This window comes from Bombus huntii, chromosome 4 (genome assembly GCF_024542735.1).
Source record: "Bombus huntii isolate Logan2020A chromosome 4, iyBomHunt1.1, whole genome shotgun sequence".
NCBI lineage: Eukaryota > Metazoa > Arthropoda > Insecta > Hymenoptera > Apidae > Bombus > Bombus huntii.
Genome location: NC_066241.1, coordinates 8304687 through 8324933, shown reverse-complemented (window position 1 = coordinate 8324933; position 20247 = coordinate 8304687). Strand labels below are relative to the sequence as shown.

General features: G+C 35.7%; 2 protein-coding genes across 2 annotated transcripts in view; both read right to left on the bottom strand.

Annotated features, from left to right (window-relative positions):
* Nucleotides 1–7718, bottom strand: part of LOC126864604 (uncharacterized) — a 36069-nt gene extending 28351 nt beyond the window's left edge. The window contains exons 1-2 of the mRNA XM_050616111.1: nucleotides 6753–7718; nucleotides 5032–6179 (exon numbers count right to left, since the gene is read on the bottom strand). Of these exons, the coding sequence (XP_050472068.1) occupies nucleotides 5032–5987 (956 nt within the window). The 5' untranslated portion in view covers nucleotides 5988–6179; nucleotides 6753–7718. The remainder of the gene's footprint in view (nucleotides 1–5031; nucleotides 6180–6752) is intronic.
* Nucleotides 6753–20247, bottom strand: part of LOC126864603 (uncharacterized) — a 35565-nt gene continuing 22070 nt past the window's right edge. The window contains exon 2 of the mRNA XM_050616110.1: nucleotides 6753–15026. Within this exon, the coding sequence (XP_050472067.1) occupies nucleotides 14816–15026 (211 nt within the window). The 3' untranslated portion in view covers nucleotides 6753–14815. The remainder of the gene's footprint in view (nucleotides 15027–20247) is intronic.

The window sequence follows — 20247 nt, the reverse complement described above, 5'->3', positions numbered from 1 at the left end:
GATTTTAATGTTTCCACCGAATAGTCCTTATCCGTAAAATTTTCTACGATTTAACAATGTATTTTCACACCAGAAACTTCAACGACCTTATTATGTTTTGCATGCATAATGTTTTAGACAGTTAAACGGACAGTAATTCCGGATTTCTAGCTATTCAAAAATTTTACAACCTAAGCAGCTTCCTCGGACCTTTCTACGCCTGCACAGGTCAAAATTTGTACGGGGTGGGCATTCAACGTCGATGGTCGACAAAATGCGGAGAAACTATGTAGACTTCAATTGTAAATAACCTTTGGTGCTGTTCAAAGTACCACGCTTTTCTTAATTCTGCTTTGAGCCGAGAATTTTTATTTTACCTATTTATTCCTTGCTCACAAAAGAGTTAGCGGACAAAAGAGATTCGTGATATTAGAAGAAAACTTGTAATACAATTAGTAAGAAAATTTGTAAGATATTAAGAAAAATGAATATGAGATCGAAAGAAGAAATCGTATGCCAATAAGGATATTTGTCATTACAACCTTAACGTCGACATATAAGATTGAAAATTCTACCAAATGTCAAAACTGGACAAATTGTGAATGTAAAGAATTAAAAAAAAAAAAAAAAAAAATATAGGATTGAAAAACAAGACAGAATTATATTTCGAAATTCGCTAAAGTCTACCATATAAATCAGCGAAAATCCGTTTATTGATAATGTTTGTAACGAGTCAGACGCGTAAAAATAATTACGTATCATATTGTAGATACGTCTTATTCGGAATATCGTCGGTTCTCCGGACATTCCGGTTGTAAAATTCTCTTGTACTAATAGGGACAAAGAGGAAAGTCTTATCCCTTCAAGACAAAGCATTTTTACGGTTTCAGGTACGAAACATTCAAGGTCGCACAAGAACCCTGACTCAGCGAGTCATATTCCGGTACCTAGGAAATTCTAAGAAAGATTCGTTATACCAAAGAAGGGATTTCAATAGCTGAGTAGATCGTTCGTACTAGCAAAGTACAAACTCTACCATGGATAAGCGCAAATTGTTTTCCGTTGTTAAGCTGACATTGGTACGCTCGCCCGAAGAACCTCGAACAGCTGAGACCACGAACCACCGCCCTGTCTATCAGAAAATAGCAAGAACGAAGAAACGCGTTTCTCATCTGACGGAATATCCTACAGATTATTACGAAACAATTTTAGTTTAAATTTTAATTGTCTCTTCTAAAGGTTGTTTATTATAAACTAAAAAAAAAAAAAAAAAAAAAAAAGAAAAGAAGATCAGAAAACATTTTCACGCCGGTTTCGTTACCATCGAACGCCTATAAAGCTTCGGAAATATTTTCAACGAATTATCATATCCTTCGAAAGAAATTAACGTATACAAACAGAAATTCCCTTGCTTTAAGGATGAACGTTGTTTGACCATCTAAATAATTCCTAGTGCTATTCTCTACCACCCGAGGTACTCGAAACAGCAACCATTTTTCTCCGTGAAAATTCGCGTTCACCTTTCAGCCTAACGAGACACGTCCGCCCTCCGGTGCACCGTCATAAAGGAACAATGCGCGAGAGCGTGGTTGAAAGAGGGCGAGGGTTCGCATGCTCTCGCCTCCAGAAAACCGCGTGTTCCAAGTTGGTACGGCCGAGGTAGCGGCACACGGTCACCAAAAATACCCACGAAGGATACGCAATATCCGTGAGCGTGCGGTGGCACGGGATCGCGGGCGTATGTACGCTTGCGTATATGACGCCTACGTTAAGAGAGGAACGCACGCATACGCGCACACACCGATAAGGAAGTGCGTCAGTGGATGATTGGAAAGACGGAGTAAGGCGAGACACAGCGAACGAACGAGTGCGTGCATGTCGACGCAGTCGCAAGGATCGCCGTCAGCCGACATCTGGCCGTGCGGTCCTTCGCCCGAGGGACCGAGGGACAAAGAAGACCTTCCCCTTTTCTTAGGGGCCTTGGGCTGGATTATATCGTGATCTCTCGCTCGCACGCACACCACCGTCTATCTGGTACCAGAGTAGCCCGGAGTGGTGGCTCGACGCCGCTGGTCTGCAGGCAGGCACACGTAACGACCCCACCGGTACCGTTTCTATGGTACCGTTCGCAGGGATTAACGCCCCTCCCGCTCGTAGACCGTTCCACTTCCATCCGGGCTGCGGGGTGAGATCAGCCTTGGCCTGGGACCAGACACCAAGGTACGCGTTCTTTCCAACCGATAGACAAGCAAACGGTCTCCGCATGTAATTAATGCAACGCGATTCGCTGCCAGACACGTCACGTTTTTAATCACGGTGTATCGTGTATTTGCGGGACGAAATGTCGTTCAAGGTCACGCTTTGGTACACGCAGGGTAAACCAGTTACGATTCGAATCGATTTCGATATTTCGATATATAGATATAAAGGGAATAGAAAGAGGAAGAAGGAGAATAGCCCAGGTAGTTTTTTGTCCTTGAACGAACTTTAGAGTCGATTCCAAGGTTGGGGCTAATGTTTAGCTTTCCTGTTGGAGGCTTTAGCCGATAACGGGAATATTATTCGATAATGCGAAAGAGAAATGTAGGAACGCGACAAAATGTTTTCTCTAAATAATATTATTTCGTTAGTTGCTTTTGTAAATTATTTCGGTAATAAACAATAACTGTATATCAGAGGGAAGAACGTCGATATCGTTGTTGCAACGACCAGCGACCAAGAGGATATAAAAGCTTTTGTAAAGGTGAAAGTTGCTTTGCAGCTGTTTGAGAAGCTTTTACAAAAGTTCTTGGTCGTAACTCGAAACAAACTTGTTTCGGTAATTATGAAAAGTTGCGATTTCATTCCTTCCATGAAAACATCCGATGCTTACGTTAACTGTCGCGTTATTCGTTGGATAAAACGAAACTTCAAAAGGAAACTCGATCATTCAGGAAACTATTCAAGCGGAATTGGACAATACCGTAAATATGCGTCTCAGTTTCAATTGTTTGCAGCAGAGTAAGATAGAGAAAAATAAAATATTATGGAGAATTTTCTTTTGTATTTCCTATACGTTTGGACTACTATATAATTATTACGTAAAATTATTATATTTCTTTCCCCGCGTACGTATAGCATTAATATGCATACCTAGAGGAGATCATAAATTGATCTACTACCCTTACCGAGCAACATCGATAACGTTACCGTAAGAGTTGTAAATAGAAATGGTAGCGCAGAAGATTGTCATCACTGGTGTTATGACCTTCGTATTAGACTCGTTTAATCTTTATATAACGCAACTAACTCATACATCCACGACAGATCGCGTAATTTAATAAATTCCATGTTTCTTAAAAATCTGATTGCTCGTATAAACTTCCTTTTGCCTTGCGATAAGAGTTAATATAACTATTGTACGTTTCTCGTTGACGCGGTTACATGTTAATACCATGTTCGTTGATATTTCTTAACGAAAAAACGAAACTGATGTAGGTAGTATGCTCGTATGATAAATATAAAAGTTTTTTAAACCAGATATCGAATATTTAGATACGTTAGATATGATTACAAATTTCCAGTTACATTTATTTATCGATTATACTGATAGTTCTACGTAGCAAATGTTGGTTTCTTCTATCTCTAAGAGAATACGTATATGAAAGCTTTAGTTTTCTATATAGTTTTCAAAGTTTCGAAACTTTTTTCGAAAGTTAATTTGAGTCATTTCATATAATGTGCCAAGTATTACATGCGCCATTTAAAAAAAATGTCCGGTTGATAAGCGAAATACGAAGAGGTGGTTCATGCTCCACCGCGAGATTTCCGAGTAACCAATCAATTCGAGGAAGTACAATTCCGAGCGCTAGGGGTTAACGACCAAACTCGATCGTCACTCTTTTCGTCTGTTTCTTGTTGCAACGATACGAAATATTCGAAGACCTATCGGTATTGTCTCACGCGTAGATTGCACCGCATAGTAGTAAATAGTAAATATTAGAAAGTATTAGTGAATATTTTCAAGTAAGAAAGAATAAGCAACGTAGTTATGCGTTAAAAGACTCATTTAAGCATATAAAGCAGTTCCACTTTGAAAAGAAAAAGACAAAGGGGAAAGATTGTTTGTTCTACATAGGAGGTAAGCGAGAAAAGAAGGAGAAAGCGGCAGAACAGTAATCCTGTTATCGACACTACCGCGCTGCTTATCGTTCTACGGTCAATATTTCTTTCCCCGTTCTTTTTTTTTCTCTTTCTCTTTCCCACTTCTCCGATTCCACATCGTTAGCGCGCGTTTGCGCGCTCGTCAATGCTTCTCTTATCCCGACTTTATCGGCCGATAACGCCAATCTTGGACAGCATCGGCGATTACGGCGAAAAAAGGAAGTAGAGCGACGCTGTGGAAGCGCTTTCCGCCGATCGAATTTGTCGGTGGCGAGTGAGCGGCCGTTCTCCATGCCGGAGAACGTGCACGGTAACGACCGCAACCTCGTTACAAAGACGATTCTACGCGCGGTGTCTCGATTCCTCATTGCGATGTGTTCCTTTCGAAATACACGCGTGCATACATACGCGCGCGCACGCTTCTTCGTGCCATTGCGGACCAGCGAAACAACGTCATGAACCAAACGATTTTGTAATTGGAACGTTGATCAGCATCCGACGACATTGAGCGACGACGACGTCCGATGGAATTTGATAACGCGAACCGTAATGACGTCCGTGTAATGAAAACGTACGTTTCGAAATAGGGAAACAACAATCTTTAACTACTGATAATGATCGTTCAGAGAAAACGTTATCGTTTCATTTGATAGATCTCTTCTTCTTTTAAAGTAAGGTAAAATAGATGGAACTAAATAAGAAAAGACTTTAGTTATTTGACTATCCTGATATTTTACAGAAAAATAAATTAGAAAAAGAATTTATACGCGTAAAGCTGTTAAAATCACGAAATGTTTAAATAATTTTATACAACATTTTTGTTGAGCAATCTAAGATTTCCTATTCTAAATAATTTCTTAAAGTATGAATTAACGTTATACAAAATAGAATGCTTAAAATTTTACTCACCATTTGATACTTTTTTTGATGATGTTGCTAACAATTCTCTGAGATTTTCTACTAGGTAAATTAAGAACATCGTTACTTTTCTTCTTTCTGGTTCTCTTCTCTTTTACATTCTTCTTCTCTGGTTGAGCATCATTGATAGGGGTCTCTTCTTCGTCTCCAACTAATTCTTCGGCTTTAGCAGAATTCTGAACCCATTCTGCTACATGAACCTCAACCTTTTGATCAGTCGATAATGCAGATTCGGCTCTGAGTTCTTCTTCATTGATAAGTTCACTAACAGTTGTAGGAGGGCCTACTATTCCAACTTCCATATGTTCGATCTCCATGGATTGCTTAGTATCAGAATTTCTCCTGGATGATACAGATTCGTTTATTATAAGAACATCTGTATCATCGTTTGTAGTTTCTACTACATCTTCTTTCTTTGACTCTATGTCTGTCTGTTCTTTAGTTTCTTCGTTAACATTTTTATTTTCTTGCTTCAAATGTTTAGGTTCTGCAGCAAATTGTCGGACTTCTGTTGAACCTAAATTTTCATGTACTACTTTTAATATTTCATTTAGTGTTTCTTCTTCTTCGGAAATAGTATTTTTAATATCTTTAACTTTTAAAGACGAATTTTCTATTTGTTTAGAGTTCTCCTCGTTATCCATTTCTTTTAGTCTTGCATTCATTGTTACATCTTCTTTCGTATGTTTCTCATTTTCAGACATAGTATTTTCAATGTTATTAGAGTTTTCTGAATCTAAACTTGATTCTTGTTTTTTGACATCAACGACAGCAACTACTTTCAAAGCATTTTCATAAGAATCATCTAGCTCCGATTCATTTTTATTAGAAATTTCCTGCATCTCTTTATCCTCCACTTTTTTCATGGATGTTGTAGGATCATTTAATACTTCCTCCTTATCTACAACTTTTATTAAATCCATGTCTTCTATTTTACTCTCCGCCATTTTTTATATTAGTTGCTTTTAGAGATTCATTTGAAATATTCAAATATGTATAAATATTTAAATAATGATGAATTTTTGAGGTATATTAAATTCACTGTTATCATGTTACCATATGAGCATATATCGACAAATTAAATTATAAAGTCTTTCTTTCGAGTAATATATTATCCATTTGTGTGTTTCATTTTTATTCTGTAAAAAATATAATACATTAATTAATCATAACATTTACATTTACATTTTATATTTTACGAATAATATTCTCATAATCTCTTCTATCGACCGATGGTCGGTAAAAGCGATTCCTCAAATGAAAATTTACGTTAAAATTTGAGGTTAGAAACGTACAGTATCGTTGAAAACATTGTATCATAAACGTGTAAAGAAACTGCACGATATCAGCGTACTTAAAATATCGATACTCTATAATTATCTCCAGTTTTAGCTCGTGGTTTACAATGACGCAAAAGTTTTGAATATTGAGCTATGGTAACATTGAACTTTGTAATAATTAATCACTGATGTTTAAGCAAATCCTATTCTGCATAAATGATGTCTCGATATCTATGTCACCATTTCTACGTGCAGAAACGAAATTTTCCGCTAATTTCATGAACATAAAAATTATAGATTACATTAAAATATCATAGCTTACACAAAGAAAACTGTAGTTTATTTATATGTCATCTTTATCTTGTTTTGCCAACGAAGACTTAGTATTTTGCGTAAAGTTATAAGAGTTGTATCTCAGATATTATAGATTACCTTCTGTTATATATTTTTCACTTTATGCTGATGAATCCACTTGATATTCACAATATGAAATGCACTTTAGAATAAATCGTGACATTTGTTTGACTCGAAAGTTACTTAATGACACTATCGAGGTATAACATTATTGGGCGACACGTTCATAACCTCACTTTTTCCCTTCTTGACAATACGATTACGATAGTGAGTCGAAAATGCACAGGAATGAAAGAATGGCGATCTCAATAAGTGGAAATCTCGAATACATGTAATCAGTATTAAAATAGGGAAGAGCAAATAGAGAAGGCACATAAAATACTGCACACTAAAAAGAGTATAAAGTCACAGGGACGTGTCAGTCAACCCTGTTGTATATATGCCTTTTTCCGTCTTTCTCTCTCTGTTTCAAAGGGTACTCTTATTTTTACATTATGGCTGACGGTCACGAAAGCAATCCAATGAAGACAATATACTAATATTACTTAAAAAGAAGTTTTCACGGTACCGAAGTAAAATGAGAACACGACCCCGTGGTACGTAAGGCTAGTGACCTCTACCTCTTTGAAGTATGCGTTTATGTGTGCATGCATGTATTTCTGTGCGTACGTATAGTAAACCGACGTGCTTAGTCTGATTTACCTAGTATTATACGCGTGTTGAACGTCCGCGAATCAAATACTTATACACGATTGTATTTTCTGTTCGAAAGAACATCACGATATAGTTTAAGCCAACCATTGTACATACTGGTGTATTTGCGTCGCATTATGTAGCATTTCGTGCCGACTGCATCTTCGCGGATTTTTTTGTTCCGACCAATCAAACGCGTTTACACGTTTCTTTGACAGCGACGCCTTCCGTGGAACGTGAACACGATATTAAATTGTCACAGGACTCGATTCAAGTTAACGATACAATTTTCGCACAAAAAACACCGCAAACGATTCACACAGCAGAAAAATTCTACGTACTCGCGGCACACTATACTCGGACTATTTTTCGTTTGTGACCAAGCCGCGCGCGCGTGTTCCCAACAAAATGGCCGTTCTGCGATATAGTGTATATTCTTGTCATTCGCATTTTTTTGCTTCACACTTTTTTCTTTTATATTTAAATATCGTTGTTATTTGTAAATGTATTATGGTGAATACCGGGAAGTATTTTTGAAAATTTACCATTTAATCTATATCGAAACTAAAAACAATTTAAGACACTAGATAATCAATCTCTCCATAACACATGTGATAGTGGCGCCAATTTTAAATCTGATAAGATAGAATGCTTGTATGCACTTTGCTTTAGGAACGTTAATTTTAAAAGTTACTTATTTATTAGGAAAATATTATTTCAAAGTCGAAAATGTATTCTAAATTATCATTAATCTTATTTGTTAAAATTATTTTATTCGCCCCGTTATTGTGAAACTATAAAAATACGTCGAAGACATATTTCAGCAGATTACGAATATTCATTATAAAATATATTGCTAGTTTTTATCGATACTGTATTTATTAAAATTTTTGTAATATCTGCTTCTATTACATATATGTAGCTTTCCCTAGATATGTATGTTCCAATACCTTTCATCGTTTTCTCTATTTAACTTATCTTAATACATTAATAGTTTCTTCGAAATATGGTTCATAAATATATTCATGCATTTATTAAAACGTTAAGATTAAAATTTGCAAAATCATTTTACATATTTTACATATAATTGCGTAAAAAGGATATTATTATTTAAGCATTTCTGATATTTATAGATAAAAAGAGATGGTACGTTTTGCATTAAAAATAAGTTAAAACTTATTACTTGGTCAACTTGGTCAATTTAATTGGAAATATGTATATAAATAATGTCTAGTTACAAGTGAAACAAATTTTATTTTTAGTAACAAATTATATCGTTACTTCTTGATATTATATTATTGACAAATATAGCAAATATGCATATTTTTGTCATATATATATATATATATATATATATATATATATATATATATATATATATATATATATATATATATATATATATATATATATATATATATATATATAGATATACAGGGTGGTTGGTAACTGGTGGTACAAGCGGAAAGGGAGTGATTCTACGCGAAAAAAGAAGTCGAAAATATAGAATAAACATTTTTTTTTTTTTTTAATTTTTCCATCGAGACAACGATCTACAGTGAGATCCGTTATAACGAGACGCGATAAAGTGCAGGCGTACCGAGCGAAAATTCAAAGTCGATTTTCTCGAAAACAAAACCTCGAACGAAAAATTTTTATTCTATATTTTCGACTTGTTTTTTCGCGTAGAATCACCCCCTTTCCGCTTGTATCACCAGTTACCAATCACCCTGTATATATACAGGTAGAAGGATTATGTGGATATATTTTCAAGTAACGTAAAAGATATTGTATTGGTCTTGTATATTTACAGGTTATTTATGATTTATAATCAATAATGTCGTACAATATATATATCAACAAAATAATATTTTAGTCGTTCTTATAAAGCTAATAAAATCTAAAGGCTAAACAGTCAAGGTTGATCTAAAAGTTGGCTTCTCTCTGTACCACGAACCTTTTGTTCATGGTTACCATCGTGTTTGCTACCTAACAATAAATAAACAAACAAGTATAAATCTATACATTCCACGTGCCACGTGGTAGTGAGGGTAGTGATGATAATTAGTATTGTAAACCACGATCGCAGTAAACACGATGTCGAGCAGTCTCGTTTCAGTCTCAATCTAAATGCTTTTTAATTACAATTAGGCTGTGGATTTTTCTATATTTTTGGGAAATTTGAAGTTCCAAAAATGCACATAATGCGCAAAATACGCAAAACCAAAAAAAATAATCAAATTGTATTTGTTGCGATATACAGTAGATAAAAGATATCTCTGTCTAGGTTCGATCTTTTAAATTATAGTCATAAAAATACGAATTTGTATAAATCACCGCACTCTAATTCTAATAGTTTGAATAAAAATATTCAAGATAGTTTTACATGACAAGGAATAAAGATCTTCCACGTATAGTTTAAGAAGTTTTCGATTTTCGAGAGTTTTTAATTTCCACTGGAAAAGATACTTTTACGAAAGCTAAGAGCAAAATATTTTTCAACTAAAAAGTACAAACGTCGATAGGTTCCTTAGAAATGAAATTATTTTCCATTTTATTTTCTTCCTACAATAAAATATCTATTAGATTTTATCTGAACTCGGATAGAATCAATTAACCATTCTTTAAAGATTAAACTAATTTTCATTCGCCGAAACTAAGTTGCACGCAAATAAATAAAAAAATATTCGTAAATCTGTCGAATGATATTCATTAAATATACGTTACATTACTGGATAATCGAATCGTTTCGATGCTTCCGCGAAGAAACAACTATGTATTGCACATTTTATCGAGTATGTTCTTTGCAAACTCGTTAAGAATCTAACATACGTATAACATATTGAATTATTTAACACGCTCGTTTGACTTTGCGTGATATAGCACATTTTCATCGTCCATAAATCGTGGAAAGTAAGATTAACAAAACAGAATGATATACGGCAACCTGTTAACTGCAGATCGGGAACATGTAATAATCGGACATCGAATGCATCATCTATTTTGGATACGCTCATTAATAGTATACAATTCCGTTTATGAAACCTTGTCCCGTGGAAATGTCGGCTTTTCCTCTTGTTATTCCAGTCGCAGCAGAGTTATTCGAATTCTTTTTGACAATGATCGACATTCTCGGTGTTTGCCGTTTTGATATTTGCGAACTCTCTCGAGGACTCTAACGGTTCAACGATATATCATTCGCGCGTTTGATTTGTTTCTTCATTTCTCATTTCTTTCAATTAACGTTATCATTATTTGCGAAACGGATACGAAATAATTTCTTACGTGTTCAGACGAAATATTAACACAGCGTTACAAATGTAGAACGTTTGAAAGTTCAACACACGAATGTTGTATAATTTCTGTTTAAACGGATTTGAATAATCTCATTATAGCGAATATACCTTGTCAGGTTCAAGGCAAAGTAGAAGTGACGTAGTGGCAATCGATTTTTACTATAGACATATACTCGCTGGCTACACCGTACATTACGATAGCTTAAATTACAAATTATAATCCTAATTTTGATATTCGTCCTCCGTATAAGAGAGCAATTTGATTCGGTACAGTAATTAGATAATTTTGTCGAAGTATAGTCGTGTACACATTATGCTTTATAATATCGCACGGAATCGTCGTTGAACGCGCCACAATTTGCCCGGTTAGCATTTTATCTGAAATATCGTAAATAAAGTAACAAATTCGCAGGTACTGTTATGCCAAAGTTTGCTTAGTTAATATTTCATCCGACTACCAGCGAGTTAAATTATTACCAACCATTTTATGGCTACTCTCTGAGGTATAATCAGAAAATATATCGTATATTCTACTGGATTATAGATCGCAAAGCGTCGACAAATACCGAGAAATATTTAAGGGGTCGTTTTTCGTGCATGCATAGGTACACTGAATCGCGGATATTTTATTACACGATACATCTGCGTGCCCTATGTGTACGTTATGTAAAATATTTTCTCTACCTAAATCGTCTACCTATATACGCTTCTTTCGTGCTTTCTGTTCACCGAAATACATTATCGTTTTCCTTTTTATCTATCGAATAGCACCTGTTTCCGTCATTTCAGACGCGCATACTTAGTCATTTCTTTCCTTTTCCTTATAATTTTTTGATACCTAGTCGTGATTGTAAATAACGTGTTAAACGGCTTAATGTCTTGTTTGTTGGAGTCGAGTTTACACACAGAAGTAAAACAAACAAAGCATATACATGTACGAACGTTAATTCTTTCGAGCAAAATGTGATTATACTTTGAGATAACAACGTGGTCGATAATTACAGGTACTTGCAATCTATACGAAAAGACGATTTGCTTGCAGGAACGCAAGATATTCGTAGAAGATTTACTATAATGCTTCAACTTGAAACTTCTAACGCGAAAAATAGGAAAGCGTCGGATACATATTTATTAAATGACAATTAGGTAAGATATGTTTCCGCGTTTAGTTCGTTAATACGATGCAAGATTGTATCTCCTTTTAATGTTTGTAGGTAATGAATAACGTCTTTTTCTTTTTACTTCTATCATGGTCGGATTCAATTTGTTTCTATTCGCAATTTGAATCTCATAAATTTCAATGTTAATCTATCATCGATTTCTAAATATATTTTGTGATCAAGAAATAGTAAATAGGATTATAATTATCGGTCCCTTGAAGAATAATCATATTCTGTCGTTAATTGATCACACAGATTTCTATGACTAACAATGTCTCATGTTTGCGTTTACTCGATCGATATACATTATCCTTCGTCTTTTCATCTTCCACTTTAACGGTATTTAATTTATGCGTAAATAAATTGTTATCAAGAATATTCCAACGAACTAGTTCACGGGACAATTTAAACCTTAACGGATGTAGGCTATAAAAAATTGATTTGACCTAATTAGTTGTAGCTATATTAAGTTCTTCGTGGCCAGCGATACGAAAGCACTGGCTTTATTGATTTTTAAGACCGATACTTTCCAAATGATCCCCTTCATCATCCGTTATCTTCGTGTTTTAAATAAATATGCATGCTGCACGAATTAATATTTCTCGATCGATTCTTCGCTCAAATTCTTTCGTAATATTCCTGTTTGCATAGCCAAGATTATCTATGCGGCATATTAATGCCTCTCATTAATTTGCATAAATGCTAGCGGCAAGATCAACATGTTTTACTTGTTGCATGTAAATTCGACTTAGATACAGGATGAAAACGTTCGTTCGTATCGTGTTAGTGTCTCCGTTGATAGGATCGTGAGAAGAGTTCACGATCGCCGTGACGATCCATGCGAAATGATCGAATTAAAAACTATTGCACGTTTCGTCGCTTATGCATATCTTATGTATTATCGCCTACTACTTTGCTCGACAAAATAGTCATTTATAGTACGAAATAATTACAACAATGGTCGAGTAACAACAATATCAAAATCAACCGTCGAATCGGTGAGAAACAGCGAAACGAAACGCAGAACTTAATTTCGGGCGAAACGATCTACCGGATACAGTTCGGTAACCCTCTATAACGTCGTATGATATTCAAGTTACATCATACAGCTATATACATATACGTACATAGGTATCTATATATTTAGTGTCCTATTTTATTTACTCGTCGAGACATCGTATTATATCGTCGTTCTCATTGCACCGCCGTCAAATAATTGATTCATTGTTTATTATTAATTCCGAATTCTCGGTTCAAGACGGCACACTATAATTTTTCTGCCAATATACATACGTATTATAGATCGTAAATTTCCGATTAATTATAGAGGGTGAAAGACGATTTTCGCGTAGATTACGTAATCGTTACGTTGCTTTCGACGATAAGATATAATTCTGGCTATGTAACGATGTTTCTCACGCGGAGATTAACCGATTAAAATGTTAAAACAATAACCAATGTCATTGTCACTGACTCGTTGACTAATTAGGCGATTAATAAGTCAAATGAGAATTTAAATCAAACAATGTTCGAACGTAATATTTAGATCGCACGAGTAAAAGGGTTATGCGAATGAACGTGAAATTATTCGAAACGAAACAACGAACTCACTGTGTTTTAAAGACAACGCGTATCTTTATACAGCTTTGCCTATAGATACGTATCGTACAGTTCCATCAGAATTCTACGAAATTACATTCATTTATGATACATTGCACTTATTCCTTACACATCACGATAAACACGCAAATTTTATTTACATTCTGTTCCCGGTATTCACGCTCGTATTTCTATTCGAATTTTAATATCCTATCGCTTAACGGTTAAATATCTTTTGCTATTCGCTACAATGGATCGATCTATTTCTTCTAAAGGAACGAACGAGTCATACAACCGTTTTACTATTTCACGAGGACAGAAATCGAGCCTTCGAGCCCAATCCGATACTGCGAATCGAAAAGCGTTATCCATCTTTCGTAAAAGGGAATCACAAAGAACGATCTTTCGCATGTCAGGTGCGTGACAGTTTGTAACAAGCGAATTTCTCTCTTAAGAATTAATGAAACAAATTTGAAGGTATCTACGATATGAAAACTTTCGTCTCGTCACGGCGTTCGCGTATTGCACTGTCGCTCTGGTTAGTTACTACGTACTCGTCCGTCTAAAGTACGATGAACTTAAAAGAAGTACGACTGACGAGAGAACTTGTATTTTCTACCGCGTTTCGTGCGTTTAGAAGCTGTTACTCCCTCCTTCGCACGTCGATCAACGAAATTGTATTTTCAAATATTAACAAGAACGAACGTTCTATAAATAACAGAAGAATCGTTGATTATTGCGTGCAGATCGTTGAACAAATATTTTCCGTCGCCTACGATCGGTCGACGAAGCGACGAATCTTCGCAACGAACGGAAAAATTCTCTACGAAACGAAATTCTATCGACACGACTTGACACGACCAACACAATTAACAACTACCATAGGGATATACCGGTCGAATTGAATCCGAAACAAGCATTGCATTTCTATCGTCAAATGAAAGAAGGAGGGTGTTTCGGCAGAAAGAATCGGAAACACCACGAAAACGATCACACAAGCAAAAGGTCTCTACAAACGGACTCACGACAGAGAGGGAGAGATAGAGAAAGGCTCTCTATGGAGAGGAAATCACGATGAGTGCAGCGGCTCTCTGACGCGATACAAGGGAAATCTGTGCAGCAATGATGATCAAAGCGAAGGTCTTTGAAGAGGAGTATCACGGTGAATAGGTTGACGAGGATGTTCAACGTCTGTAGGAACGCCGATCGGCCACGTGAAACGTTCTTCCTGTATTTCCGTGTGGGTTTGATGGATCTTCTTTTTCTTCTCTGGCTCGATTTTCGAGAACCGGTAAAGGGATCTCGCGGATGCGTTTCTTCGCTAGCGAGAAGATTCCTCTCTTTTCTTTTACTAGGACTATTCGACTTGCGGTCAGGGTCAAGGTCACAGTGGTCAGGACGCTAAAGTAGTCCTATGCCAGGAGGGGTGTTGATGTTGGTGCTGGTGTTGATGTTGTTGCTGGTGCTGGTGATTGTGGTGTTGATGTTGACTCTGACGTTGCTGTTGATTCTGATTCTGTTGCTGATGACTGTGGTGTTGGTGTTGATGCTGATGATGCTGTGGTTGCTGCTGGTATTGTTGTTGCTGCTGCGGCCTCTTCTGGCTGTGAACCAAAAACAGGACGTACGATTACTTTCACAATGTCGAGTGAATTCTTGCATGGGTATTCGCGACACGTGGGCGTTTGATGACCGTGATTCGACTTGCGACTATTTACCGGCAATGAGCTATGTATGCGCCAGTCCGAGCGAAAATACCGTTTTAATTACGTAATGTTACGAAAACTGGTCGTAGGCGGTTACTTTATGATCGTTACTTTTTTTCTGCCCCGCGTGGTACGCGTTTCGATGACAATAAAAACGTAGACACAACTTTTTTCCCAGCGGAACAGAGAGTAATCGACTTACAGTAATTTGGTAGGTTGGTAGATGTTCGAACGGGAGCAGTAATTCGTGGACGATCAAGGCGTAAAATCGTTAAAAAAATCATTCTGGAATATTTTCATATCATAGGTTACATCGTATAAAAATAATAAAAATGTAGTTGTTGTACGAACGGTTGACGCATATGATCTAGTCATTAAAATGCAACGGACAAAAAGTTAGCCGACTGGTCTTGACGTACGAAGATACTCTGATAAATTATGAAAAACATGGTTCTTTTACATAATTCATTATGAGCGCTCCATTCATTATGTAGAGGATACAAGACTATATAGTCGGTGGATATAGAACTCGTTAAGTATTATAGAGGATTGACATTATGTTCATGCGAATGAAGACTAAATTGGTAATTATTCGTAAATATAATTCGTAAATAAAATGAAAAATAGAATAAAGAAAATACAAAATTATCTTCTTGCTGTACGTTCATTGTATTGGTCGTTATGCAACTGATTAAAAAAACGAAACATCGGTATACGATAGACGAAGCTTAACATCGATCTAAGTCTAAATGTCATTACATGACGTATCTTTTTGCTGCAAATTATTCATTTATTGACCACTCTGACAGACGTTGTAAATGTAATTTCTAATTCTAATGAATTTTTTTGGAAAAGATATTTCGCAATTTCTTCCTACTGGAATGTCAAAGCGTTATCAAATCTTACGTGAATTAGAAACTTGAATCGTGCGTAAATGTACTTTGTACTTCTATAGGTATACCTCGTTTGAAGAAGTAAAGTGAAAGGAGCACTAAATACCATAAAGATACCGGCTTGAGTTATCGATGATTAATAATATGGTTACGTGTCAGAAAAATTCATCCATCGTATTAGCCTCGTTCAGTACTAAGTAACAAATGTTGTTAGCGCATTATCGTCTAATCGATGCACTTGCAAAAAATCCAGCCATAGAGCGCTCGATTGTGCAAGATCGTTCTCCTCGATTTTTCCCAACTACACTTTGGAAACATAGCTTTTCGAAGAAGGTTCAATTGCTAGAGTAACGATATTTTTATATCGATGATAATTCCCAATAATTTATCGTCGTTTTCTCGTACACGTTTTTATCAACCTATTATTAAATTTCTTTCTCCAACTTATTAAATTTCTCGAGCTGTAACAAAGCATTCGCCTGGTGCTTCTAAATGTACAACACGTTCTTTCGTAATACGCAGTCACCGATAACTTGTACGTATTATGTGACAGACAGAACTCTTGGACGAAACAATTCTAGTAAAGTATAGTCTCGAGGCGAATCTCCGCAACAAATAGTCACGTCGCGTGTAGAAAATGTCGAATACAGCGGAGCGTGACTGTAAGCGTGTAAGCACATTTTTTTTTCATCGACCCTGAACGAATTCTACTGTAACAGCTTCTATTATCACGGCCATTGCTCGAGCCCGCGTACGATGGATCGTGTGAAGCACGAACTTGTAAAATTATCGATGCACGAGCACATCCAACGCGACGATACAGGAGAAGGTTTCAAGGTTTAACCAATAAAAATATCTTGAAAGATTTTGGGCACGTATAACGATCCATACGTTTAAACGCAATTATTGGGAGAAAATAATCTTTCCTGGTTGCTAGTAGGCTACAAATAGCTAGAGCTATTCTTGTGCAATAAAAAAGGTCGACGTATTATCTTATAAATCTCTTAGATTTCTTTAACGCGTAAGAGAAATTTAAGAGACTTCTTTATAAACGATGGCTCGAGCCCGAATGTTTAGGCAAATTCATATAGTTTCATCGATGCAATTATAAAACGAAATCCAGTCCAGAAAGTTGCTTTTACTTATTAAGCATTACGCTTGAGCATTACATTTTTGCCCTTCTGCTTTTATATATTCTCACATTCAAAAAAAAAAAAAAAAAAAAAAAAAAAATCTGCAAAATGTCTAAGCGCGTTAAATAGCACGACGATTGTTTTTTTACATTCGAAAGTTGATACAATAAAAAAGAAGTATTCGAAACATTGACCTCAAATTTATATATGGTAATGCACTGTGAAACTTTTGCATATATTCATCGCGTTAAAATTTCAAATGACACACATTTTTTATAGCAAACGGAACTTTAGTTGTGGGGCAATTTACGGAGTCATAAAAAGCATATAACCTTCGGCTATATGATAAAAACAATAATGACACGTTATTATTATAAGAGCAAATACATCATTCTAAATACATTTTTCAAATTAAACGTGTAATTTCTACAAGTTATTGTTATTGCGTTTACCAATATGCGCATTTGCGATTTCTGATTGACAGTGGAAAATTTTATGTTTTCTTAAATTTACGTTCGTCCAGAAATATCGTATAGTACAAGTTTGACATTATGTAATCTCGAGTGAGGTTGGTTATAAAATGATGTATTATTAAGAAAAGGTCATGCTTTTTTGATTGCACGGTTTCACTATGTTGAACTACAGGCCAAGTGAAATATCACGTTATATACGCAAGCCGATGATTAAATAAGTACGAAGTTTATGCCCTAATAAAATTACAAATTGTTGCGATAAAATTTCAGATTACTCATTCTCCGAGTTTACATTGTTCCTAAAAATGTATATTTACAACGTTCCGTACGATATACATACTTGATATAATTATCTTACGAGAAAGTTGTGATATCCTACTTTCTCGAACCGAACGTGAGAATTTTTTCGAATTCGCGTTCGTGATTCACAATAATTTTTATCGTGTTATTTTGCATCGGTTAACAAGGATGGCAGACGCGAATGTGTTGCTACGTTTTTGTAACCTTTGAAGAATTTATATCAGAGCACTATACGTTATCGATTTCAAGCATAATCGCGACAAATCTGAATCAGATTGTATTAGTGGCCTAGTGGCTATTTCGAATATTTATTACCAACTAATACGGTTACTTTTAATACGCATATCCTAGAGGCAAAACAGGTCGCAAACTGTGCTTGTACTTTCATGCTTAATTCATATACATATATGAATGAAATCATATTTTTATCAGTTCAAATTGTGCAGATAAAAGTTAAAACTGAAATAATTTCAAGCGTTCGTTATTATCTTATCTTGTAATACATAGGTAATGTATGTAAATAAAAATTGCGACATATGCAAAAATAAATTGCCCTATGCAAAGAATATGTCAGATATGTAATGGACGCGCTGTCTGTTCTCCTCTTAAATAAATACATTTGCATAAATATCTGCCGCTTCACGGTGACATTTAAGACGTTAAAAGTTTCACCGATTAAGATATATGTACTATCATTTCAGAAAAACACGATTTTAATTTTCAATGTTATAGCTCTGGTTATGGAAGCGTTTCCATTTTCCGATAACATCGTTCTACGAACAGTAACGAATAATAATCATCCGAATTAACCGTTTGGCAGACCATCGATCCTGAATAATTCAATTAAAATGAAAAGGAAACCGAAGCCGGTGTCTGCACTTACGTTTACCAACGTCATAAAACGACGATGAAAGACTGGAACGGTGCAGGGAATGCACGTCGTTGGATTTAACATTCGATACACGAGACGATGAGTCGGAAACGCGCACGTTATAACAATAATACCCGGTCAGGCTTCACGAGGGCCATAATATCGACGAAAGCGAGATTATTTCGGCGAGACGTAATTTCATCGAAATGCAAATTAACCCTGCGGCACTGCAATAGCCGATAATTACATCGGTCGACGATTTGAAGGTTTCGACTGCTATTTTCTTCTTTCTTTTTTTTTTATTCGTATGGCTCTTTTATTTGTTTCCATTGTATATCGTACATAACGAGACAGAAATTCATTCGGATAGCAATTAAACCTGCTCGTCCTTTTTCCCCGGTACTAAACCACTGATTTTGTTATCCCGTCGAACGTTTCGTTCCTGCTAATCGAATTACGTATTTTGCACATCGCGAGACGGAGGTGTCGCGTCCAACGAAGAAAATAACGTAACGAGAATCGTGCGCTTTTTTCCCATGAGATCATGCTCGACATGAGTTTTAATTGAAACAAGGACAAGGTTTCGTCGCAATTTCTCGAGTTTCGCGTGGAATAACGCGCTGAGATTTGTCGTATTAAAGAATAATTAAAGAGAAATTTGCTGCAGCAACCGATTGTCAAATCGTACGGCGAATAACTTTTTTCAAATTGAACCAAACGACCAGTTCTTTTTTCCTTTTTTTTCTATTTTTTTTTCTTTTTTTTTGAGAAGTTGGTACAATTAGTTTGCTAGACGACGTGTAAAAAAGATTTTGAAAAAAGTACAACTTTTTATATGTGTGCCTGTAATGAACATTTAAACAACACATTTTAAAGATTCGAGGCATGTACATGCTGAAAAATTTATAAAGATCGGTTGGTGCAGAAACAAGCGACAAGCGTCGAAAGATATACGAACCTTGAAATTTTCAGCCGAAAATCGCGAAAAAACTGATTTCAACGAAATTTTCAGCATGTATATAACCGGCATAAATCTTCAAAACATGTCAATGGAATAAATTTTCACTACAGGCTCAGATAAAAAAGAGCTATAAAAAGTGACCTTCGCCATTTTCTTCGCGATTCCGACTAATTGCTATTTCATCATCGTCATCTAGTACGGTAATCCTTTTATCTTCGTAAGAAGACTCAAACTGTCTGCTTTAATTTTAAGAAAGTTATGCTAGTTTGAAGAGTGTCGGTATATTTATGATAGCTACTGTCCGTATCTACTCCTCGTAGGTTCAATTTATTAATGTGACAACGTATTAGATTAGAGATACTAATTTGGTACTGATTAGAGGCAATGACGTTCGCGGTTGCTGCTGATTTATTAATTGAACCGTTCGCTCGCAAAAAAGTGGTTAACAGCATACGACAAAAAGAAAAGAAAATTAACAAAAATCTTAT